The sequence below is a fragment of the Octopus bimaculoides genome, chromosome 2, assembly GCF_046866305.1.
Source record: "Octopus bimaculoides isolate indiv1 chromosome 2, ASM4686630v1, whole genome shotgun sequence".
NCBI lineage: Eukaryota > Metazoa > Mollusca > Cephalopoda > Octopoda > Octopodidae > Octopus > Octopus bimaculoides.
In genome coordinates this window covers 129511732-129534170 of record NC_142929.1, presented here as the reverse complement: position 1 = coordinate 129534170, position 22439 = coordinate 129511732, and the positions used below count along the sequence as shown (strand labels likewise).

At 34.5% G+C, this 22439-nt stretch overlaps 1 protein-coding gene across 6 annotated transcripts in view; it reads right to left on the bottom strand.

Annotated features, from left to right (window-relative positions):
- LOC106874304 (ankyrin repeat and IBR domain-containing protein 1) overlaps positions 1–22439 on the bottom strand; it is a 303299-nt gene that overhangs the window by 54586 nt on the left and 226274 nt on the right. For all 6 annotated transcript variants that reach the window (XM_089338084.1, XM_089338105.1, XM_089338091.1 and 3 more), the window contains 3 exons: positions 21180–21324; positions 13838–14013; positions 6044–6132 (listed from right to left, as the gene is read on the bottom strand). In XM_089338084.1, coding sequence (XP_089194210.1) covers positions 6044–6132; positions 13838–14013; positions 21180–21324 — 410 coding nt within the window. The remainder of the gene's footprint in view (positions 1–6043; positions 6133–13837; positions 14014–21179; positions 21325–22439) is intronic.

The window sequence follows — 22439 nt, the reverse complement described above, 5'->3', positions numbered from 1 at the left end:
TAACGTCCGCTTTCCATGCTAGCATGGGTTGGACGATTTGACTGAGGACTGGCAAGCCAGAAGGCTGCACCAGGCTCCAATCTGATTTGGCAGAGTTTCTACAGCTGGATGCCCTTCCTAATGCCAACCACTCCAAGAGTGTAGTGGGTGCTTTTATGTGCCACCGGCGCGAGGGCCAGTCACAAAGGACTGGCAACGGCCACGCTCAAAAGGTGTTTTTTACGTGCCACCTGCACGGGAGCCAGTCCAGCAGCACTGGCAATGATTGACACTCCCAAGATTATGAGTGGTATCAAAAAGTTCCCAGAATAGTTATGTTTAATAAAAAAAATAACTTATTTACCTAAGTTTTAACGTCATCTCCTTTGAAATAGTCAACTTGCACTGCAATACACCAGTTCCAGGATTCCTGTCACTTTTGGAATCCAACCTGGAAGTTGTTTTCCATAAGCAAGTCAAGGACCTTCTGTGATTCACTCTCGATCTTGACAACAATGTTAAAACAATGACCTTTGAGCTGCATTTTCATCTTGGGGAAAGAAATATATGTCTGCTGGTGCTAAATCTCATGAATAGGTTTAGGGTGCAAAAGTGATAGCATGTTGTTTTTGGTGAGAAACTCACAAGTGAGGAGAGTTTGGTAACAGGGTGCATTGTCGTTGAGAAGAATCTAGTTCTTTGTGCATCACAGATATGGCACTTTTGCCAAATGTCATCCCTCAAATGCTTCAAAACGATACAGTAGAACTCTCAATTGACGGCCTGGCCCTCAGGGATGAATTCTTGAAGTACAATACCGCGAATGTCAAAAAAAAAAAAAAAACTACCACCATGCTCTTGATTGAGCTGTGGTTGTCATGCCTTCTTCAGTCATGGAGATGAAGGGCTCTTCCACTGTGACAACTGCTGCTTTGTCTCTGAGTCATACCCGTAGGCCTCACTCTCATCACCAGTGATGATCCTCGATATGAAGGATGGGTCATCAGCGGCATGAGATCTTGAGAAACATTGACATGATGTTCTTTCTGCTCATTGGTCAGCAGGCGGGGGACAAACTTGGCAGAGCCACGACACATTCAAATGTGAGGATTGCCTGCAAGGACCCATACGGTGGACCAACAACATCAGCAATGTCGTTGATTGTCCTCCAATGATCCTCATGCACAAGCTGATGAATTTTCTCCACATTTCCAGGGATGACACTCAAGGCAGGTCTTCCAGATTACTCATCATTTTCCAGGGATGTTCTTCTGCTTTTGTAGAGTCCATGCCATTCAAAACATTGTTTATGATCCATTGCCTTGTCACCATAAGCTTGCCAAAGCATGCTCAATGTCTCTGTAGCAGATTTCCCAAGTTTAATGCAATATTTCATGTTAGCTCTTTGTTCCTGTCCATGACAAAATCGCAGACTACAGAATACATATGGTCACAAAAACACAAATTTCACAACTTGTGAAGTAAACACAGTGATGTTACCCAGTACACTGCCTCATGAAGGTCACTGCTCACTCTAACTGTATATACAACCAGGTGCTATCATCTGCTGGCACACTACAGAACTAGTCAGGGAACTTTCTTGTACTACCTCATAGAACAAAATTTGTAAGATTGTTGTATTTTCTGTATTATTTTATCAAGAAGTGTAGCTTTTTTTTTTCAAAATAAAGTCAAAAATAATTAAAATATATAAAAAAAAAAAGTTTAGAGATTCAATTATAGTAAGGAATGCATATTCAAATACTGTGCTCTGGAAATGATAACTCTAATCCTAATTAATACGAATAATTTATCAAAATTATTACCAATAAATTGGAATTATGAATAAATTTATCTGAAAATGTTTACTGCTTGATTTATATGAGCCTATATATCATCATCATCTTCCTCATTTTAAGATCTGCTTTTCCATGCTAGCATGGGTCAGCCGGAATTTGTTGAAGCAAATTTTCTACAACTGGATGTCTTCTTGTCACTAACCTACACCTGTTCTCAAGTAAGGTAACGTTTCCCCATGACCAGACATACTTTCAGAGAAGACTGAGTATGAAGGACACTGCTTGCATGTTGGTGACACTTGTTTACACCTATCATATGTCATGAGAAGGAGACAGTAATACACATGCCCACACACATGAATATATGAAATGACCACCTACAGCTAGTGGCAACATTTATGGCTTATTAAAATGATATGGAAGTTTTTTGTATAAGGACACCTGCAAAATTGTAAACCCCACTATTTTTTCTTAGAGAAACTGTAGTAATTTATTTGAAACTATTCCATTTATATCATTAAAGCTCTCCTGAAACAGAAGGCTGGTTGAATAGGGTCAGCCTTAGATCAATTGGCCTCTATACCTAAGTAGTCTTCAGTTAAGAGCTTTAGGATAGTTTTAAATCTGTGAAATTACTATAATGCCGGTGTATACTAATGTCCTTTCCAAGTTTACCAAATAAACATTTTTGTCTATTTATGTCAGTCATGAGCAATCTGCAGCTCATGAGACTTTCTGAATAGCACACCTGACAAAAATTTACCTTGAATTTGTTTTAGAAGTGTGGCCTGCCTGACTAAAAGCCATGTTTCATGTGGCCTGTCAAATGATGAGCCATGTCTGATGTGGCCTGCTTTTTGAAAAAAGTCGCCCATGCTTGATCTAAATAATTTATCTTCTGCTTGTTTCAGTCATTGGACAATGGCCGTGTTGGGAGCACCACCTTGAAGGGCTTAGTTGAACAAATCAATCCAGTACTTATCGATTTTGATGAAACTTGACATGTGAGTAGAACTCATATCTGAAAACCTCATGGCACACTCAGATCGTTGAAAAAAATTGATAATAGGACCCCTGGAAGAGATCCTTATATATATCTAATATATTTTATTTAAAATAATCAAGGGAAATAACCCATTCGCCCCTGGAAAGGATCCTTATATATAGCCAAGGTAAATAACCCATTCATTTTCCTAAATTATTTGGTAAAACTGAAATTGAGTATGCTTATTTCTTAGTATTTGAACTGTTGGAGTTATTTTCGCAATTTATCCAGTACAACCCTTAAACAAGTAAATAGTATTTTCTTAAACAATAGATCCACTTATTTTGGTGAGTGACTTATTCATGAATACAATAACACTAGCACCCGCGAGGGTAATATTCTCTGGGCATGCACAAAAGCCCTTTTCAGAGTTATTTTCTTTGAATTGTTCTATATACTCTGGGAATGCATTAAAGCCCTTTGCGGGGCTACTTTATTTGAATTCTTACTATTGGGTAACTAATTTCACATTATTACATAACTGACTTCACAATTTGGGTATTCAAAAAATGTTTTAAGGGCTACATAATTTGTATTGTTATTGGATTAGCGAAAAAATTATGAGAATGGAATCAAGGGATAAGCACCGTTTTCCTGGGAATTACCAGGTACATCAGCTAGTATATATATATATATATGTTGTTGCTGAATGCTTGAAATGAGTAGATAGACAGCCAACAACTGATGAAAGGTCATTCTCTGTGTTACTTGTCCTGTTTTTCATTATTTTCTCTTGTTGTTTGCGTACTTAATTCATTGTTTTTGTACTTGATGTTGTTTACACAGTTGTTTACATAGATTCCTGTACCCATATATGCATATAGATACTATTTATATTATTATTATTACACACACATATATATATATATATATATATATATATATATATAGTTTTGTTATGAGGAATCTTAAGAATCAAGGCCCATACACAAATACAACAAGTCTCATTCAATTTCCATCAACCAAATCCATACACAAAGTTTTGGTTGGTCCAAAGCTATAGTAGAAAACAGGCAATTGGATTGAACCTGGAACCATGTAGTTGAGAAACAACTGTCATACCACATAGCCACGCCCTTTTCTTTTACATGACATGGTGATGTTTGATAATTGTTTCAGTGGACAGAATTTAATTTCAGAATTAGGCTATAATGGTTTTCTAAAAGTAGTTACCGCAATTTAACAATTATTGATAATGATCATATTCCCAAAATGTAAATTTTTTGATAACATGAATTATTAATACATTAATGATATCATTAATTTTTAGAATCATTATTTTGAAATTTAATGATTATGAAAATTATGAATCAATTATAAAATTTCAAGCAGAAGGAAAAAAAAATGGTAAAGAAACAGCTCCCTAGTAAATTTTGATGAAAAATATTCTCATTGGGTTATTTGACTAAATATTTCTTTATGAATACTCTAATTCAGAACCAAATAAGTTTTTGTCTTTTATCTTTTACTTGTTGCAGTCACTGGACCACAGCCATGATGGGCACCATTCTAAAGAGTTTAGTTGAACAAATTGACCCTAGTACTTACTCTTTTGTTTGAAGTTTGGTACATATTCTATAGGTCTCTTGTGCTGGTCCACTAAGTAACCAGTTGTCAAGTGGTAGTGGAAAAGTATGACAGATACAGAACCAAAGACGCACACAAGTTTCTTCCAGTTTCCTATCAAATTCACTCACAAGTCATTTGTTGGCCAGAGTCTATAGCAGAAGACACTTGGCCAGGGTGCTGCACAGTGGAGTTGAACCCAAAACCACATAGTTGCACAGCAAGCATCTTCACTACACCATCATACCATTATGAATTGGCAAACATATATCTTACAAATTCTGTACGTCTTCTGTTTCCATGTGTAATTCTTTGTAATATTCTTTATACTTGCTTTTATTTTTCATTCCCTTCTTTAAAAAAAATAACAATATACACTTTAAAGCAATCACACAACAAAAACTGGTTTAGACAAATACTATTTGACATCCACCACAACCACCACCACCCACCCTGTTCCCATTATTTCAACCAAGCGAATTCTCTACAATCAATATAAAACAATACACTACACATCACAATGCACAACACGCTCGTCTCTAGCCCCAACCCAAATGTACAGCACAAAAAACAGATACTTTTAACACAAACTTACACCTTGTTAAACACCATCTAAAACAAACCAGACAGACATTCCCTCATTACATTATCTGGTAGACATAGCGTTGCTCATAAAAAAGTAAAAAGAAAACCACCACTAAACACAACAAAATAAACGAAACATTCATATCACTGATACATACAAAAAGAAACAGTTGCAGAGCAGACGGTAATACTATAGAAATTTTACAGACAAATAATATGCTATGAAGATGAATATCAGAGATATCAACACACCACCTACTGTTCAAGAATGCAAGATTCTGTAGTATAACTATACATGTACCTATCCACTACACTCACTAAGGTATTTGCAAGGCATAATTGGCTCCTACATTTATCATAATAATTAAAATATTATTAGTCATTGATTAATGTCATTTCCCCTTTGAAAAATTATTTCTAATAAGCTTCTTAATACTTGGTGTATTAAATATGTTAACACATTGGTGTTAACATATTTAATACACCAAGTATTGCTTTTCCATGCAAACATCATCACTGAGCTTTCTATTTTTCCATAATATGATCCAGTTTTTCAATTACATCTACAAACATACACACACACACACACATATTTTCGCATCTATAATCAGAGACATTTTGGACATCATGCAAAGAGACAGCTGATTTTATCACTAATTGAGAGGTGATGACAGTTGATAAGATAGAGGCACTCATATCAGCCGATGCTGTAGCAGTGGATTAGATCAAAATGTTCATTTTTTTTTTTCTTCAGGAAATATTTTAAAAAATAACAAAATGCATTAAAACGTCCAACACATGCTTTACTGATTCACAACATATCCAATGAGTAAAGTGAGAAACTGTCACAACAATCATAAAATATCATTCAGATAATTAGTTTTGTTAACTGCTGCTAATTTCAGAGTTTCATTTTTTTTTGTTTTTGTTTTTCCTTGGACTTATTTCTAAATGTAATGACACTAAAAGCAAAGTCATAAGAAACAAATTTATAACATTTACCTTAAAATTGTGTTTTTTTTTGTTTTTTTTTAATTGTACATCAAGTTCATATTTCATTTTAACTTACATTGCTCTGGTTTGATTTCTGCTATTTTCTGATGCCATTGTTTCCAGTTATCACAGCAGCAAGGTTCATGGGCTTCACCTAAACAATTCCTGTTAGAAAAAAAAAAAAAAAAAAAAAAAAAGAGTTCAAATTAATTTAATTATTCATCTTACGTTCCTAATACAGAGCAGAATAAGTTGGAAAGACAGGGTAACAAATGTTGCAGTAGCATAAAAGCTGAAAGCCTAAAGATACCTACTGCAAAGAATCAAGTCCACAAAGCTATTATATTTTGGACATACAACATACCAGGAGTCATTGCCCAAGACCATCCTGACAGGAAGTGTTGAGGGGAAGAGAGTAAAAGGCCATCAAAGACATCTGTGAATTGACAACATCAAAGAATGAAATGGAAACAAGAACCTGAATGATTGAAAGTATGCAGCACAGAAGGAACTGGAGAGCCATGGCAAGCTGACCTTGGACATAGGGAGGGCACCTGGCTGATGGTTGAATTCATGATGTATAGTTATTGCACTAACTGATTTAAGTATATCTTTTATCCTTATTTCTGTCATTAGACTACAGCCATGTTGAGGCACTGACTTGAAAAAATTTTAGTTGAAGGCATCGACGCCTATAATTATTTAAAAAAAAATCTGGTACTTATTCTATTGGTCTCTTTTGCTGAACTGCTAAGTTATACACCAACACCAGTTGTCAAGTCGTGTGGGAGACAAACACAGACATATATACACAACAAACTTTCAGTTTCCATCTACCAAATTCATTCACAATGTTTCGTTGGTCTGAGGTTAATGAAAAAGACACTTGCCCAAGGTGCCACACAGAGGGACTGAACCCAGAAGTATGGGGCTGAGAAGCAAAGTCTCTCAACACACATCCATGTCTGAACCTATATTTACTGTATACTTACTAAACATAATACTCTGACCTATGCAAGGCTAGTGGCAGCTTGGATTTGATTGCAGTACATAGAAGTAAAATGGATTAGCAAAAAAATCAATGTTGTCAAGTACTTCCTTCTAAAATGAATTTTTAATTATATCACAAAATGAATCAAAAGTATATTCTAATGAAATCATATCACCTCCACTTAAGCCATAACAAAATCTTATGAATATTTTATCATACTGACCATAAGGTCTTCTTACAGTGACAGAAATTCTAAAGGAAAAATATAGTGAATACATCAATCTGAATATATGGCTAAAATTCATTTTAGTTGTGTACCATTTCTTTTACTACCATTGTCATAATTATCCTTGTAATTATTATTGTTCTGATGTTCTGGGGGTGGTGGAAAGTGCCAAGGGGACGTTGAAGAAAAGTTGGGTGATAATGAGGTAGCAATTCACGTAAAAACAAAATAATGGGTTCTTTAGGTTAAGTTTTATTTGTGAAAAACAGTTGTTTTGAATTTGCTTCAGAAAGAGGTCTATGCTTGTGATGGTTAGTTGGGGCAGGGGTGCTAGGAATGTGGCCTGGGTGTCAAAGGGGCAGCAGCCTGAAAAACCACTGCTCTGCAACAAGACACCTGTTTCTGTCACTCTCTCATACTTTAAGCTCTCATCATCTGGCACAAAGCCACCTCCTCCAATACCCACTTTCTCAAAGGATCTTTCTCTTGCAAGTTACTTGGTGATTTGCTGATGCTGGTACCAGGTAAAATGTATCCTGTTTACACCATAAAGTGGTTGGTGTTTGAAAGGGCATCCAGCTGTAAAAACCATGCCAAAACAGATAGTGGAGCTTGGTGCAGTCCACTGCCTTGCTAGCTCCTGTCAAACCATCCAACCTATGCCATCATGGAAGACAAATGTTAAATGATGATGATGATGACAACAACAATGATGATAATTATATGTATGTGTGTATGTATGTATATATATATATATATATATATATATATATATATATATATATATATACACACACACACACACATATACAAAGACTTCTTTTAGTTTCCCTGTACCTAATTCACTTGCATGATTTTGGTTGACCCAAGGCTATAGTAGAAGACATTTGCTCAAGGTATCATGCAATAGGATTCAACCTGGAACCATATGGTTGGGAAGCAGACATTTTAACCACATAGCCATGCTTGCACCTACACACTAATCAACATCATTATGTAACCTATACACCCCACCTCTGTGTATGAAAGAAGTTATCATTCCTTTACAACTATGATTAAATCTACCTGACATTCACTTCAACTAAATCTTCTAAAAGGGATTTATAATTAGATAACCTTAGCATCAGCAAACAGAAAGAGTGTATCATATCCTTTTTTTTCACAAATGACTTCAACTTTAAGAACTGACATTATTTTCAGCTTTTATACCCAATAGGTAATTCTTATAAATATTTCGAAATGTCATCTATTTGCATATCAGAATGGTGTTTTGAATTTAAGGGTCTTTCAGTATTCCTCAGATCTATTTTTAAACTGGTTCTCTTGATAACTGATTCCAATTTGTATCGGTACTCTTCAAGAAAGCTTGCTGTCTACTTAGCTAGTTATATGACTTTGTAAGACTGACAGAATTCCAAGATAACATTTTAGAGAGGACCTTTCCTCTATTTGAGGAAGATAAATCATGTTTTTTAAACCATATACATATGTATAAGATTATATGTGTGTGTGTATATGTATATAATTATGTGTGTATATGATTATATATATATATATACATATGAAAATATCATCATCATCATTTAAAGTCTACTTTCCATGCTGGCATGGGTTGGATGGTTTAACTGAGGACTGGCAAGCAAGGAGGCTGCACCAGGACGTGCATATATATATACATCACCATCGTTTAACGTCCGATTTCCATGCTAGCATGGGTTGGACGATTTGACTGAAGACTGGCAAGCCAGAAGGCTGCACCAGGCTCCAATCTGATTTGGCAGAGTTTCTACAACTGGATGCCCTTCCTAATGCCAACCACTCCGAGAGTGTAGTGGGTGCCTTTACGTGCCACTGGCACGAGGGTCAGTCACACGGTACTGGCAATGGCCACAGTCAAAATGGTGTTTTTTATGTGCCACCTGCACGGGAGCCAGTCCAGCGGCACTGGCAACGACCTCGCTTGAATGATTTTCTAACGTGCCACCAGCACAAGTGCTAGAAGGCAATGCTGGTAACGATTACGCTCAAATGGTGCTATTTACGGGTCACTAGCACGGAAGCCAGACAGCTGCTCTGGCAATGAACATGCTCAACAGTGCTGTTAGTGCTCCACTGGCACAGGTGCCAGTCATCGAGTATGGTTCAATTACAATTTCACTTGCCCCAACAGGTCTTCATAAGCAGAGTTTAGTGTCCAATGAAGAATAGGTTAACATGGGTGCCAGTCGTCGGATTCGGTTCGATTTCGATTCAGATTTCAACATTTATATTTTACCACAATAAAAAACGATTACCATATACTAGACCTAGTGTTTGGTTATTTTTCAAACCATTGTAATCCATAAACTTTCAATAATATTCATCATCAACAAAATAAGCTAGAGTATATTTTCAATTAACAACTGTATGTTATTTATGGAAATAAATAAGCATAAACCTTTTCTTTTTGTTGTTGTTATACAAATTAAGTTGCTGACACACTTATAAAATAGTAGCTGGGCAACTTAAGGTTTGAGAACTGAAATGCCCTTTAGCCAGGGGCAAAGTATAGCTATGATTGTGAGGATTGGTTATAATGCACAAGTTTTATTACTAACATAGTATTTTTTTCCCTAATGAGAATGGAAGTTAATATACTAAAGAGAAATTAAGGTTATATGATAGTTTTGAATGTGTGTATCAACACATGACTTTCAAAGTTCCAAGCTAGTTTATCTTCATATCCAAGAGTTCATTGCAACATATGTTTGAACTCACCTTCCCAAATGATCTTTCCTAGAAGAATTACATTTTTAATATTACTAAAATTTTGACATCAAATAATCAATAAATATTTTAACTAAGTAGCTACTAGCATTTTGTAAAATATCAAAGTTAAGAAAGAATTTTTGGTTTGTTTTACCTTTTGTTTTTTTGTAACAAAGAATAAGCTAATGTTTATCAGGAGAATTTCATCAGTTATATTCGGATTAAGAACAATCTGGATATATTAACTGATATCTAAATATATATAAATTATTAATCCCTGGAAAAACATTTTAAAGAATGTTGTTTAGCTCCAGAGTCATGACGCAAAAATGTGAGAGAGACGGTTTCCTCTAGTTAAGATCATGGTTTCATCAGCCTTTGAGGACTATGGGTATTGCCCATCTTTTCTGACTAACTAATAATAACATATAAAATAATATTTTCGTTTTTTTTTTTTTTTTTACAATGAAACTGGATGAGGGAGCTAGAAAGAGCTGATAAATTACCTCTTATCATTAAAAAAAAAAGGACACATTGGTCAATGAAATCTTTGACATACAGAAAGACTGAATCATCGTAGATGGAATATGTTAGAAGAGAGACTGATCATTGAAGCTGAAAAAGAAACCCCACAACATCTTGTTGGGAATTCAGGTTTTAGAATAAGAGTTATTAAGTTGCAATCTAACTAATGCATCTTCCATTCAATAATCACATAAAAAGAAAAAAAACTACATCAGCTACTGCAGCTGTGGCAATATTGCTATTAAAGAACTGTATACATGTATGAGATTTAAAAAGTGAGACAGCAATGTAGATTTTAAAAGGAAAATATCACCAGGGCATTATTTAAGTTGTATTAACACATTTATATAACCAGGCTTCATAGAAATGCAATTGTAATTTCCATTGCTATTTCCAGTTACTATTCTGTCCGCATGTACAAACCAAGATAATTTTCAAAGCCTTGTGACTCAATAACCAGGCACTGCAAATATAGATGTCTTCAGAATTCTTTTATAGCTAAATACTTTTCCTAACAGGTTAGTGTTAACAAGTTGCCTGTAAAACATGTTAGTGCTAATAAGTTACTTGAAAAGCAGGTAAGAGTTAGCAGCAGGAAAGGCATCTAACAATAAAATGCGACCTCAAATAAGTCTCTAGCCAATCCAGATTAATATGGAAATACAGACACTAAACAAACAAATGAAGTCAACATTTTAACATGTTAGTGCAGCAGTAATGAAGAATTGCTACTGTATATGTTACAGAGATAAGGATCTTAGACCATAACCTGCTTTTATATGAAATGTAAACTTAGCAATTAAGTAATTTTACTCCCTTAGAAAATTATTTATTTCATTTTATTAGCATAAATGAAATTCTTGGAAGAATTTCAACCTTGTTAGTTACACTTTAAATTTCTAAATATTCGGTGGGTGTCTGGTAACCATATACAACTACAAGTTATAAGATCATGGGACTCAAACACTGACTTCCATGAGATATAACCTTGAAAAGAAAATATCATAACTGCAAATAGTTTGAGTTCATAAGATTAATTAGGAAATACAACTAATAATCTTTTCCCTGTCAATTTCAGCAGTAAATAATGAAATGCACCAAACTAAATTAGAATTTTAAATGGATGCAGAACTCTATATATGCTAAATGAAAGATAATAACGTAAGGCTCAAAATATTTTTTTCTAATTAACCAAAATGAAAAATGGAAATTTGACATTTAGTTGTGTTTTTCGATCCTAAGATTAAAAGTTGATTATGCATATTAAAGAGCAAAACAAAAAAATTATATATTTATTTTCCCCTTCATTTAGTCATGTGAATTATGGAAAAATATGGATATATAATATAAATGACAGATATTGTATACATTAATACAGTTAAATTAAATTTGTTTTTTGAGGACTAATGTGGAATTTAACAAGTAATATATATAGTTTAAAATTAAAAGTTTAGGCCATCTGAAACAGCTAATAAGAAACAGAACCCAAAAGTGAGTCTCTGGATGTTCAGTTTTTCAGTTTAATTTTGTGTAAGTCATAGGAATGAAATGATTGGGTGCAACTGTTTGGATGCTAACAATCTGGCACAACTGACTGAAGATTCAACCTGTTTTGGTGCCAGAATATGTTTGGCACTGGAGGCAAACACAAACACTCACATATGCATGCACATACAGAAAAAAATAGATAGATAGATAGATAGATAGAAAGAAAGAGAGAGAGAGAGAGAGAGAGAGAGAGAGAAAGAGACATTATACATACATATAAACATCAGATGCTCACACAAAAAAACAGGAGAGTGAGAGGAGAGAGAGAGAGAAAAAGAGTGAGAGAACGAGAGAAAGAGACATTGTACATACATAAAGACATCAGTAGATGCTTACACAAAAAACGGGAGAGTGGGAGGAGAAAGAGAGAGAAGGAGAGAAAGTGACATTGTACATACATATAAACATCAGTAGATGTTCACATAAAAAACAGGAGAGTGAGAGAGATTAAAGCATCTAATGTCAAATCAATCAGTGTAGAATCATTGATGCCAAATAAGCAGCACCTAAATGACTGTACCAAAATATCTCATACCCATATGACATTTGCACTTGCACCCACACTTAATTTCAATAGTTATTTAACCCTTTAACATTCAAACCAGCCATATTCAGCCAAAATAGTCAATTTGTTTTATGGTCAAACTAGATAGGCTAGCTTTTCACACCTACTATATTAAGTCTTACCCAAAAATAAACACCCCTACCACTGAAGTCTCACAACTACAAGATGATGCATGATGAATACAAAACAATATTAACAAGAGCACTCAGAGAGCGCAAACCTCTGCCAAGGCAACACCAATGTCCTCTCAACGGTTAGCCAGAGATGATATTTAAAACGAGAATATCTGAAATAAATTCGACTGCTCTCACAAACGAGAATACTAAAAATGAACACGATCGCTCTCAAAAATTAAGTAAAAGCACAGGAAAAATAATTCCAAATCCTTGTCCGGCACCGAATCGATCCCAAAATCTAATCAGTTCGTGCCAGTCATGAGGCTAAACATCCCTGAAAGTTTCATCCAAATCCATCCAGTGGGTCTTGAGATAGCTTGTCCACCAAAAAACAAACAAACATGACTGAAAACAATACCTCTGCCTTCTCTAAGGCAGAGGTAATAAAATGTTACATTTGACAGAGTAATCTGAATGTTACAGGGTTAATAATTTATTGGAACCTATTTTCATAGTAGATATGGTGTATCCTCTCCAGTTGTATTCATGTGATAATGTTGAGCTAAACCAAGGACTTAAAACAAAATCAACCATTTTATCAACTGAATCTGGTATTCTAACCACTGGTATTATGTACCAAAGGACAAATAATGTTGCAATTTTAAAGTAGTTTTGTTTTTAGTTTTTCCAATTGTTTAGACAGAAGGAAGGGTTATGACCATGATCTTTGCATTATATTTTAACAAGAATATCATCTGAAGATGAAAAGAGATAATAGAGATCAAAATGTTAAGCCAGCAACACATTTAAAACTAGAAAGGCATAGAAAACGGACATATGATGATGATGATGAGAAAGATAGGGAGGTAGATAGATAGATAGAATATATAGATTGATAGATACATGCACATGCATGCACAAACAGTGAGAGGGAGAGAGGTGGGTGAGAAATATTTCACTATAATTACATTAATTTTTGGATAAATAGCTGTCATTTACCCTAATTACCTGTTGTTATTTTTTCTTGTCATTTACTTATAAACAGACATCATCTCATGTAATTGACAAAAAAAGAAACAAACAAAAAGTAAAGAAAAATACAAATTACAAAAACATTTCAGTTGAAGATTAGGTAATATTTTGTTACTGACCAACAGAAATAATGACCATTCCCGCAGTCAACAGCTCGAGAAGTATCTTCTGGTATTTTAACGGTAGACAGTAATGAATTAGATCCTGTGTTATTTTCAATTTCTGGTAGGTGAACTGCTCTAGCACAACCTGGGTAAGGGCACCACTTCATAGAAGGATTGCTATCAACAAAAGCCTATGACAGAGAAAGAAAACTGTTTTAGAAATAGTTCTTGAAAAATAATAATAATAATAATAATAATAATAATAATAATAATAATAATAATAATAATGATAATAATAATAATAACAATAATGATAATAATAATAATAACAATAATAACAATAAATAAATAAATAAATAATATTCATCACAATAACTGATATGAAATAAAACAACTATCAGTAATAACAATGATAATCCTTTCTACTAAAGGCACAAGGCCTGAAATTTGGTGGGAGGGGACTAGTCAATTACATTGACACCAATACTCCACTGGTACTTAATTTATCAACCCCAAAAGGATGAAAAGCAAAGTCGACCTCAGTGGAACCCAGAACGTAAGGACAGGCAAAATGCCACTAAGCATTTTGCCTGGCGTGTTAACGCTTCTGCCTACACACATGCTATGTAAAACACTTTCAATACAGTAAAAATAAGAGCACCACAACAAGCCACAGCACATACCCAAGGCACACAGCTGTGCTCAGTAGTGCAGTGAAAACATGTGATTAAAAATAAGGCTATTGAAAAATAATAATAATAATGATAATTCTTCTTCATCATCATAATCATTTAATGCCTGTTTTCCCATGCATAGGTCAGACAGAATTTGTTGAGGCAGATTTTCTATGGATGAAGGTTCTTCCTATCTCTGACCCTTACCTGATTCCAGGCAAGATAATATTTCCCCATGGTCAGACATGTTTTCAGCAGAAGAGTAGGAATCACTTGCATGATGTTCACTTACACTTGTCACATGAAGTTAAGACAAAGGTACACTTGCAAACACACACCATCATCATTTAATATCCATTTTCCATGCCAGCATGGGTTGGATGGTTTGGCAGGGGCTGGTTAGGCAGGGGTCTGCACCAGCATCCACTGTCTGTTTTGGCAAGGTTTCTATGCCTGGATGCCCTTCCTAATGCCAACCACTTTACAGAGAGCATTGGATGCTTTTTATGTGACACCATAATCAGTGCATTGTATGTGGAACCCTTACCAGTGCTTTTTACATGGCACCAACACTGAAAGGGTCACCACATAACTTACAAGGCAAAATCCACTTTAGCTGAGAGGGGGGTAGTAGTGAGGGGGTGAGGTGGCTTTGTGCCACACATACATATATTAATGTGGCGCATGAAATGCGCACCCACCACAATCCTGGAGTGGTTGGTGTTAGGAAAGGCATCCGGCTATAGATCAGACAGGAGGCTTGCCAGTCCTCAGTCAAACCGTCCATCCCAAGCCAGCATGGAAAATGAACATCAAATGATGATGATGATGATATACATAAATTAAAATATAATTAGCTTCCTAAATTTATTGTTCATCTTATTTCTCTCTATACATATGCGAGCCAGCTTTTTATTTAGGTACATCTTAAAACCTTTTTGGTCAATTCTATTTTAAGTCACTTGAGCAGTTTATTACTTTTTCAGGTATGTAGGATGAAGAACCTTAGTGTTCCTTAAGGGTAAGTCTGTCTCAAACCTACAAGCCCATTAAGCTGGGGCTTTTCCAATTTGCATGGTGTTTAAGCAACTGAGTTTATATGAATACCCTACTGAACAGGATGCCACTGTTCCTCATTTTCAGCTGAGAGAACTAAAACATCATGAAATGAAATGTCTTGCTCAAGAACAAGAGGCACCACCTGGTCCAAGAAATGAACCTGTGACTTTATGGTTGTTAGCCTAACACTTTAACCATCAGGCCACGCTATACTAAAAGTTAAAAACATATGAACTAAACCAACAGACAATTGTGTTGCATTGCTGATGAATGTATATTGATGGAATGGAGTTCACTCTTTGGTTCTAACAGCAATGTCAGTATGCTGAAGGGAAGAAAAAAAAGTTCTTTGTCTAATGAAAATTGATGCGTGTCCCTTAATGTATAGTGAGAAATGATTTGATTAGATGATGGGGTGGGCAGTACTGAAAAGCTATAGCATGAATAGCTGTAGCTATAACAACTACAGTGGAAACCTCAAACTATATGAAGGATCTATCTTCCTTCCTGACAAGATAAATTTCTAAACCATTTCTTCTATGTATTATTTCAAGATGAAAAAAAAAACAGTTGTTAAACTTAAGATATAACTGTCATCATGAACTGAAATACACTAAGAATTCTCCACCTATATGGTAACAAGTGCGTTAAGTTTATTTTCTTTTAAAGAGTGAATCAGTTCTTGGTGCATATCAATAAGGAGAAATAATGAAAAGATGGATAAAAATTCGAGACATTTTAACACTGAAGCATGGTAACTGTTTAACTATTAAAAATGTAGAAAGTTTTCCAGATAGAGACTTTTATACTGAATAAAGTAAAGTTGAATTTTATTGCAAAGTATGGTGCTACATAATTGTTTCAAACATGTTACAAGAGAAAAATTGTTTTGAATGTGCTAACATTATATATAGATAAATTACATCCACCAAAGATACACTCCATTAACAATTCACCCTTTCATAAATGAGAATTAACTCAGTGTGGCTCACAAAGAAATAGCTGAAAATAGAATCACCTTTCTAGCAGTTATAACTTTATGGAATTTTTCCTTAACTGAAGACAGTAGATCACAGACTTTATTCTTAACTGTTAGACCTCACATACCATAGATTTAATTCGTATATAAAGTTATTCTTTATAGGTTTAAAGATCACTGTTCATTCAATTAATGCATGTTTTTCTATGTTAGCATGGGTTTGGATAGAGAACTATTTGAGGTAGGATTCCACAGCTAGGTGCTCTGTATGTCGCCAACACATATCTGTTCTTCAAATAAGGCTATTTTTTTTTATTCCACAGGCCTTTAAATGCCAACAAGTGATGTCAACATTAACATCACTTCACTCAAACAGTGACAAATATGGAATATTAACATTCGCATACAGATTTTGTTTGTTTGTATGCATGCATGTGTGTATATGTGCAGTATTTGGAGTCAGTGCATGTGCAGATTTGTATGTATTCTCATGCATATAGTTGCATGTCTAGACATGTGTATATATTTAAATGATAAACTTCTGGAAAGTTTTATAGATTTTTACAGTTCCAGTGATTGCTGTGATCTGTAGTCTTTGAATCAGTTTTCCCCTTTCTGATTTTGAGAAACCTAATTTCTCAAGATTGATACTTAGGCGGTGTGTTACATATCCCAGTGTCTCAGTAGTTAAAGGTATAAATCTGAACTTGTAATCTGAGTAGAGTAACTGTAGATTTCTCAATAGTTCAGCAGAGGTATTTCCTTTTTCACTGATCTTTAGCTTTGATTTCTACAACTGTACACAGTTTCTCTTCTCTGTCCCAAAACACTATGTCAATTCTATTATGTTTAAATTTTATTGAGGTTTTCATTGGAATATTCTACCAGTACTTATTACGAATGGCTATGGCTTCTACCATACTGCAGGTTCTTATTTCTTTGGCCTCAGGGGCGTCCTTTTAACAGATGTCATTATACAGTGTTTTAACTACAATATCATGTCTCATCAGTAGATAATACTGTGATAACACTGAATGTACTTTGCAAAAGTCCTGTTACACTGGTTTTGATCTTTAAAGAGGTTAACGTCTGTGATAGAAAGAGTGCTATCAAGCATATTTAAAGTTCTATTTTTCTAGCATGTGTCATTAAAATGTCTTTTCTGTTGTGAGAAGGTGTATCGAGATGGAAGCAAAAAGAATCAAGATCTCTGCTCTCCTGCACATGAGCCACAACAAGTCAACCAGATGACTGTTCACAGAGTCACAGAGCTGCTCATGTCATCAAGGATGTTTCATTGACTCCTGAATCTACAGTGAATATCAGACCAGCCAATCATTAATGATTTCTTAAAGCTTTACTTATGCAGTTTGTGATTGGTTTGTATTTTCAGGCTCATTTTGTCCTTTCCTAATAAGTTCTTAATAACTTTGGTAGTTTATAACATTTGCATATGATATTGACACATGAGGATATTATTATTCATGCGGAATCTATATGGAAAGAGAGAAGTCCTTATTCTCAATAACCAAAAATCTCCAAGGACACCAATGAATAACTAAAAGGTCATCTCAACTAACCGTAGGTTAGAAATTGACCTCAAGCTGAGTAAAGCAATTTGCAAATTTTGGCCAGAATATATTTATAGCTATGTCACCATACTCACATTATCATAGATTAGGCCTTTTCTCTTTTTAAACTACTCCTGTAACACTTATCTAAAAATGCTGTGAAAAACTGTACTAAGCTGAAAGAGTACCAGCAGTCAATCTACTAACAAAACATATTTTGCTTAACAATGTAGCTATAGGTTCTCAACTCAGTCTGACATTTTCCATTTATGATGTCAGCTTTAAAATCAAACATGTTGACCCACATGAATACATAAACTCACTGTTTATTGTCAGAAAGTAGACAATGGGTTTCTTGTCACCAGGAATCTTAATTAAAGCTGAAGCTCTATGAAATGAACTGGAAGATAACTCTATAGTAAACTTCACTCACTCAATGTCAATACTATAACATGTGTGGTTTTAAATATGTGTCTCAGATGATGAATTGACAACTTCTGCTTACACCAAGCCTATCCACTACTGCATATACATAAATAACAAAAGTGAAATTTAGAATAAAATATCTGTCATCAAAACACTCCTCAAGAGAGGTTTCACTAAAAGTTCCACTTCTAATATATTAGCAACTCAAATCTCTTGTATTACATATACTTGCCAATAACTATCTCACTGACAAATTCATATTCTACAATACACAATACATATAACTTTAGCCACTACATTTCTCTTAACAATAGTCTACACAATTGCACATGGAAAAATGTGAATACTACACTCACCAACAACAACTGATAGATGAATATCAAAATAACAGTAACTAAGCAACCACAAAAGAAATCATCCTTAACAATAGGTTACAATCAGTATGTAAGGTTTACTTTACCTCAGTCTATACAAAACCAAAGAGCAAGTCTTAAATAGATACTTCAATAAAAGAACAAAGTGTTTATATGTCAAAACACCAAAACCATGAATGGATTCAGATACATGCAACAACTCCTGGAATAGTACAACTGAGAAAGTGTTTGAATTTGTATATTACATTGAAAACACCAAAAGTCTACATGGAAGTTATAAACTTCCAAACAACTGCTATTTAGATCAGACATCCAAATTCCTCTCAAGGCTAAACATGCGTCTACAAGAAGCAGCTCTGACACTCCACTTCATTCATATATACAAAACTATATTCCTGATATAAACACCAGATATATCTACAAAATAACAAACAATACAGTGTCACCACCAAATTTTTGTTTATCAAAACACTTCAAACAATCTCCAACAAACAAAATTACTAGCAATGACAACTAATAAACATGTTCATAAATAACATATATAAAATACAATTATATATGCTTAGATCTATTCATATGTATATTCTGGCAAACATATACACATGTAACAACAAATATGCATAATTACATGCAACGCCATACTCAACACCAAATTCATTCCAACTACTATGATATATTCACACACACACATGGCAGTATTCCAGTGCTCTCAATGGAAAATCCAATCAGTCACTTCTCATACTTATCATCACCTACCAAGATGCATATGTAACAGAACAAACACACCTTTCATTAGTGAAGATCACACTCTGGTGTTCTTTCAGTCCACACACAAACATTATAATTAACAAAATAGAAGGTAGCAAGCTGGCAGATCATTAGCGGTATTTCGCCTGTCACTATGTTGTGAGTTCAAATTCTATCAAGGTCGACTTTCAGGGTCGATAAATTAAGTACTAGTTGAGAACTGGGGTCGATGTAATCGACTATCCTCCTCCCCGAAATTTCAGGCCTTGTGCCTATATTAGAAAGGATTATTTTTTACAAAATATGATTAAATATCACTTTGGTATTGGTAAGTGATGATGCTGAAAGCTAAAGGCTTCTCTCCTTAACACTTAGATTAGGATAATGAACATGAATACTTTCTCTCTCCCCATTACTCCGATGAGGTGTTAGAAAGGACGAGAGACAAAAATTGGTTAAGACACTTTCCTGTGATGTATCTAATGACATACACAAACACAAATTAAATGAGTGAAAGTGTAAAGAAAGCTCATCTCATCTACTACAAATCTATATTCACAAACACTCATTTAAAACTTTGCTGTCTATCGTATAGCAGACCCTTACTGCATTAAAATTTGTGCCTGTTATGTTTAACATGTGATTTGACCTGTGAGACATTCAAATATGCAGTTATTCAATCATGAAGGAGAACGTTGTAAAATAAAGAGTAAGCCGTCAATAAATGAAGTGTGCAACTCAGTTTATATTCCAATATTAACTATTTCCACATCACTTACAACAATAGTGACCTTGTGAAAAGTATGAACATTACAGCTCCCATGATAATGAGATTACTCATTAACCCTTTTGTAACCATACAATAGAAATATACTGCATTTCTTTCAATTCATTTTGAAAGAATGAAGAATTTAGTAAAATCTCTGTCATTAAGCTGGTGTTTAGAATATATAGAACATAAATTGACATAAAATTTTGATGAACAGTTTTAATTTAGATCACATTTAAAAAGGAAGCTTGTATCATAGAACCAAGAGTGATCATTGGCAGGTTGGTATCAAAAGAGTTAGAACATCATTTTACTGTGAGATATTAAACACTTGACTATATTTTGCAATTGTGCAATGAATAGTCAGTCAGTTACTATTCACTAATTCTTTTCTATATTCAAACATGCAATAATATAATTTGATAAGATTATTAATGGAGAGTTTATGCTTAAACTAGTTTCAAGCCACAAAATTTAGTACTTTCTTTGCGTGTTACTATTTGAATTACATTTTCCCCTCTATCATTAATTTAGCCTGTAATTAAATTAGTCATTAGTTCAAAATTTACAATAATTACAACACAAAATATTCAAGATGAAAATGGAACATAATAGAAAAAAAAAGAACTACATTAGTTCCAGTTGTAAATCGAACTGTTTTACGAGCAAAAAAATTATGTACATAAAATCATAATTATAAAAAAAAAAAAAAAAACTAAATGATATTTCTTAGTAAGGTTGTGATGAGAAAAACTTACTTTTATATCAAATTGTAAATAGCGTCTGGCCATGGGTCTTGACACAACATTTTCTATCACATCAACAGGTACAAGTCGACTGCAGTCATAACCAGGGCATGTAATATGATGAGCATCACCTTCTTGAATTTTTAAATTGAGATATCTAAAATAATAAACACAGAAACATCTTATTCAATGCTAAAACAAAACAAAATGTTTTTTTAGTTTTAGGAAATAATTAAAAAATTTTTCATAAGTAGTGACATTTCAAACAGGTGCAGGCATGGCTGGGTGGTTAAGAAGCTCACCTTGAAACTACATGGTTTTTGGTTCAGTCTCACTGCATGGCACCTTGGATAAGTGTCTTCTGCCATAACCCCAAACTAACCAATACCCTGAGTCTAAATTTGGTAGATGGGATAAGTGTGGAAGCCCATCACATCATATATGTGTGTTTGTTATTTCTTTATTGCCCACAAGGGGCTAAACATAGAGGGGACAAACAAGGACAGACAAAGGGATTAAGTCGATTACATCGACCCCAGTGAGTAACTGGTACTTAATTTATCGACCCTGAAAGGATGTAAGGCAAAGCTGACCTCGGCAGAATTTGAACTCAGAACGTAATGGCAGACGAAATACCGCTAAGCATTTCGCCCGGCATGCTAACGTTTCTGCCAGCTCGCCTATATGTGTGTTTGTATGAGTATGTGTGAGTATGGCTCCTATTGCTTGACAACTGGTGTCAATTTGTTTACGCCTCAGTAGCACAGCAATTCAGCAAAAGAGACTGATAGAATAAGTAACAGATCTAAAAAAAAAAAAAGTATTGATGTCAATTTGCTTGACTAAACTGATCAAAGTGGTGCCCCAACAATCTAAGGAGTGAAACGTTAAAAGGTAAATATATTTCTATGTTTGTTTGATGAGATTAATTTCCTTTTCATATTTGATACTTTGAAAGTCTCAAAACTAGCAATTCAAAACACTACAATTCCTACCAACTCTACTTATCATGTGTCATGAAAAAGGGAATCTAATAATCTTTTCTTCTATAGGCACAAGGCCTGAAATTTTGTGGGAGAGAGCCTAGTCAATTACATCAACCCCAGTGTTTCACTGGTACTATTCATCGACCCTGAAAGGACGAAAAGCAAAGTTGATTTCAGTGGAATTTGAACTCAGAACGTAGTGACAGGCGAAATACCACTAAGCATTTCGTCCAGTGTGCTAACGACTGTGCCAGCTCTCTGCCTTAGGAGAATTTAATAATAATGA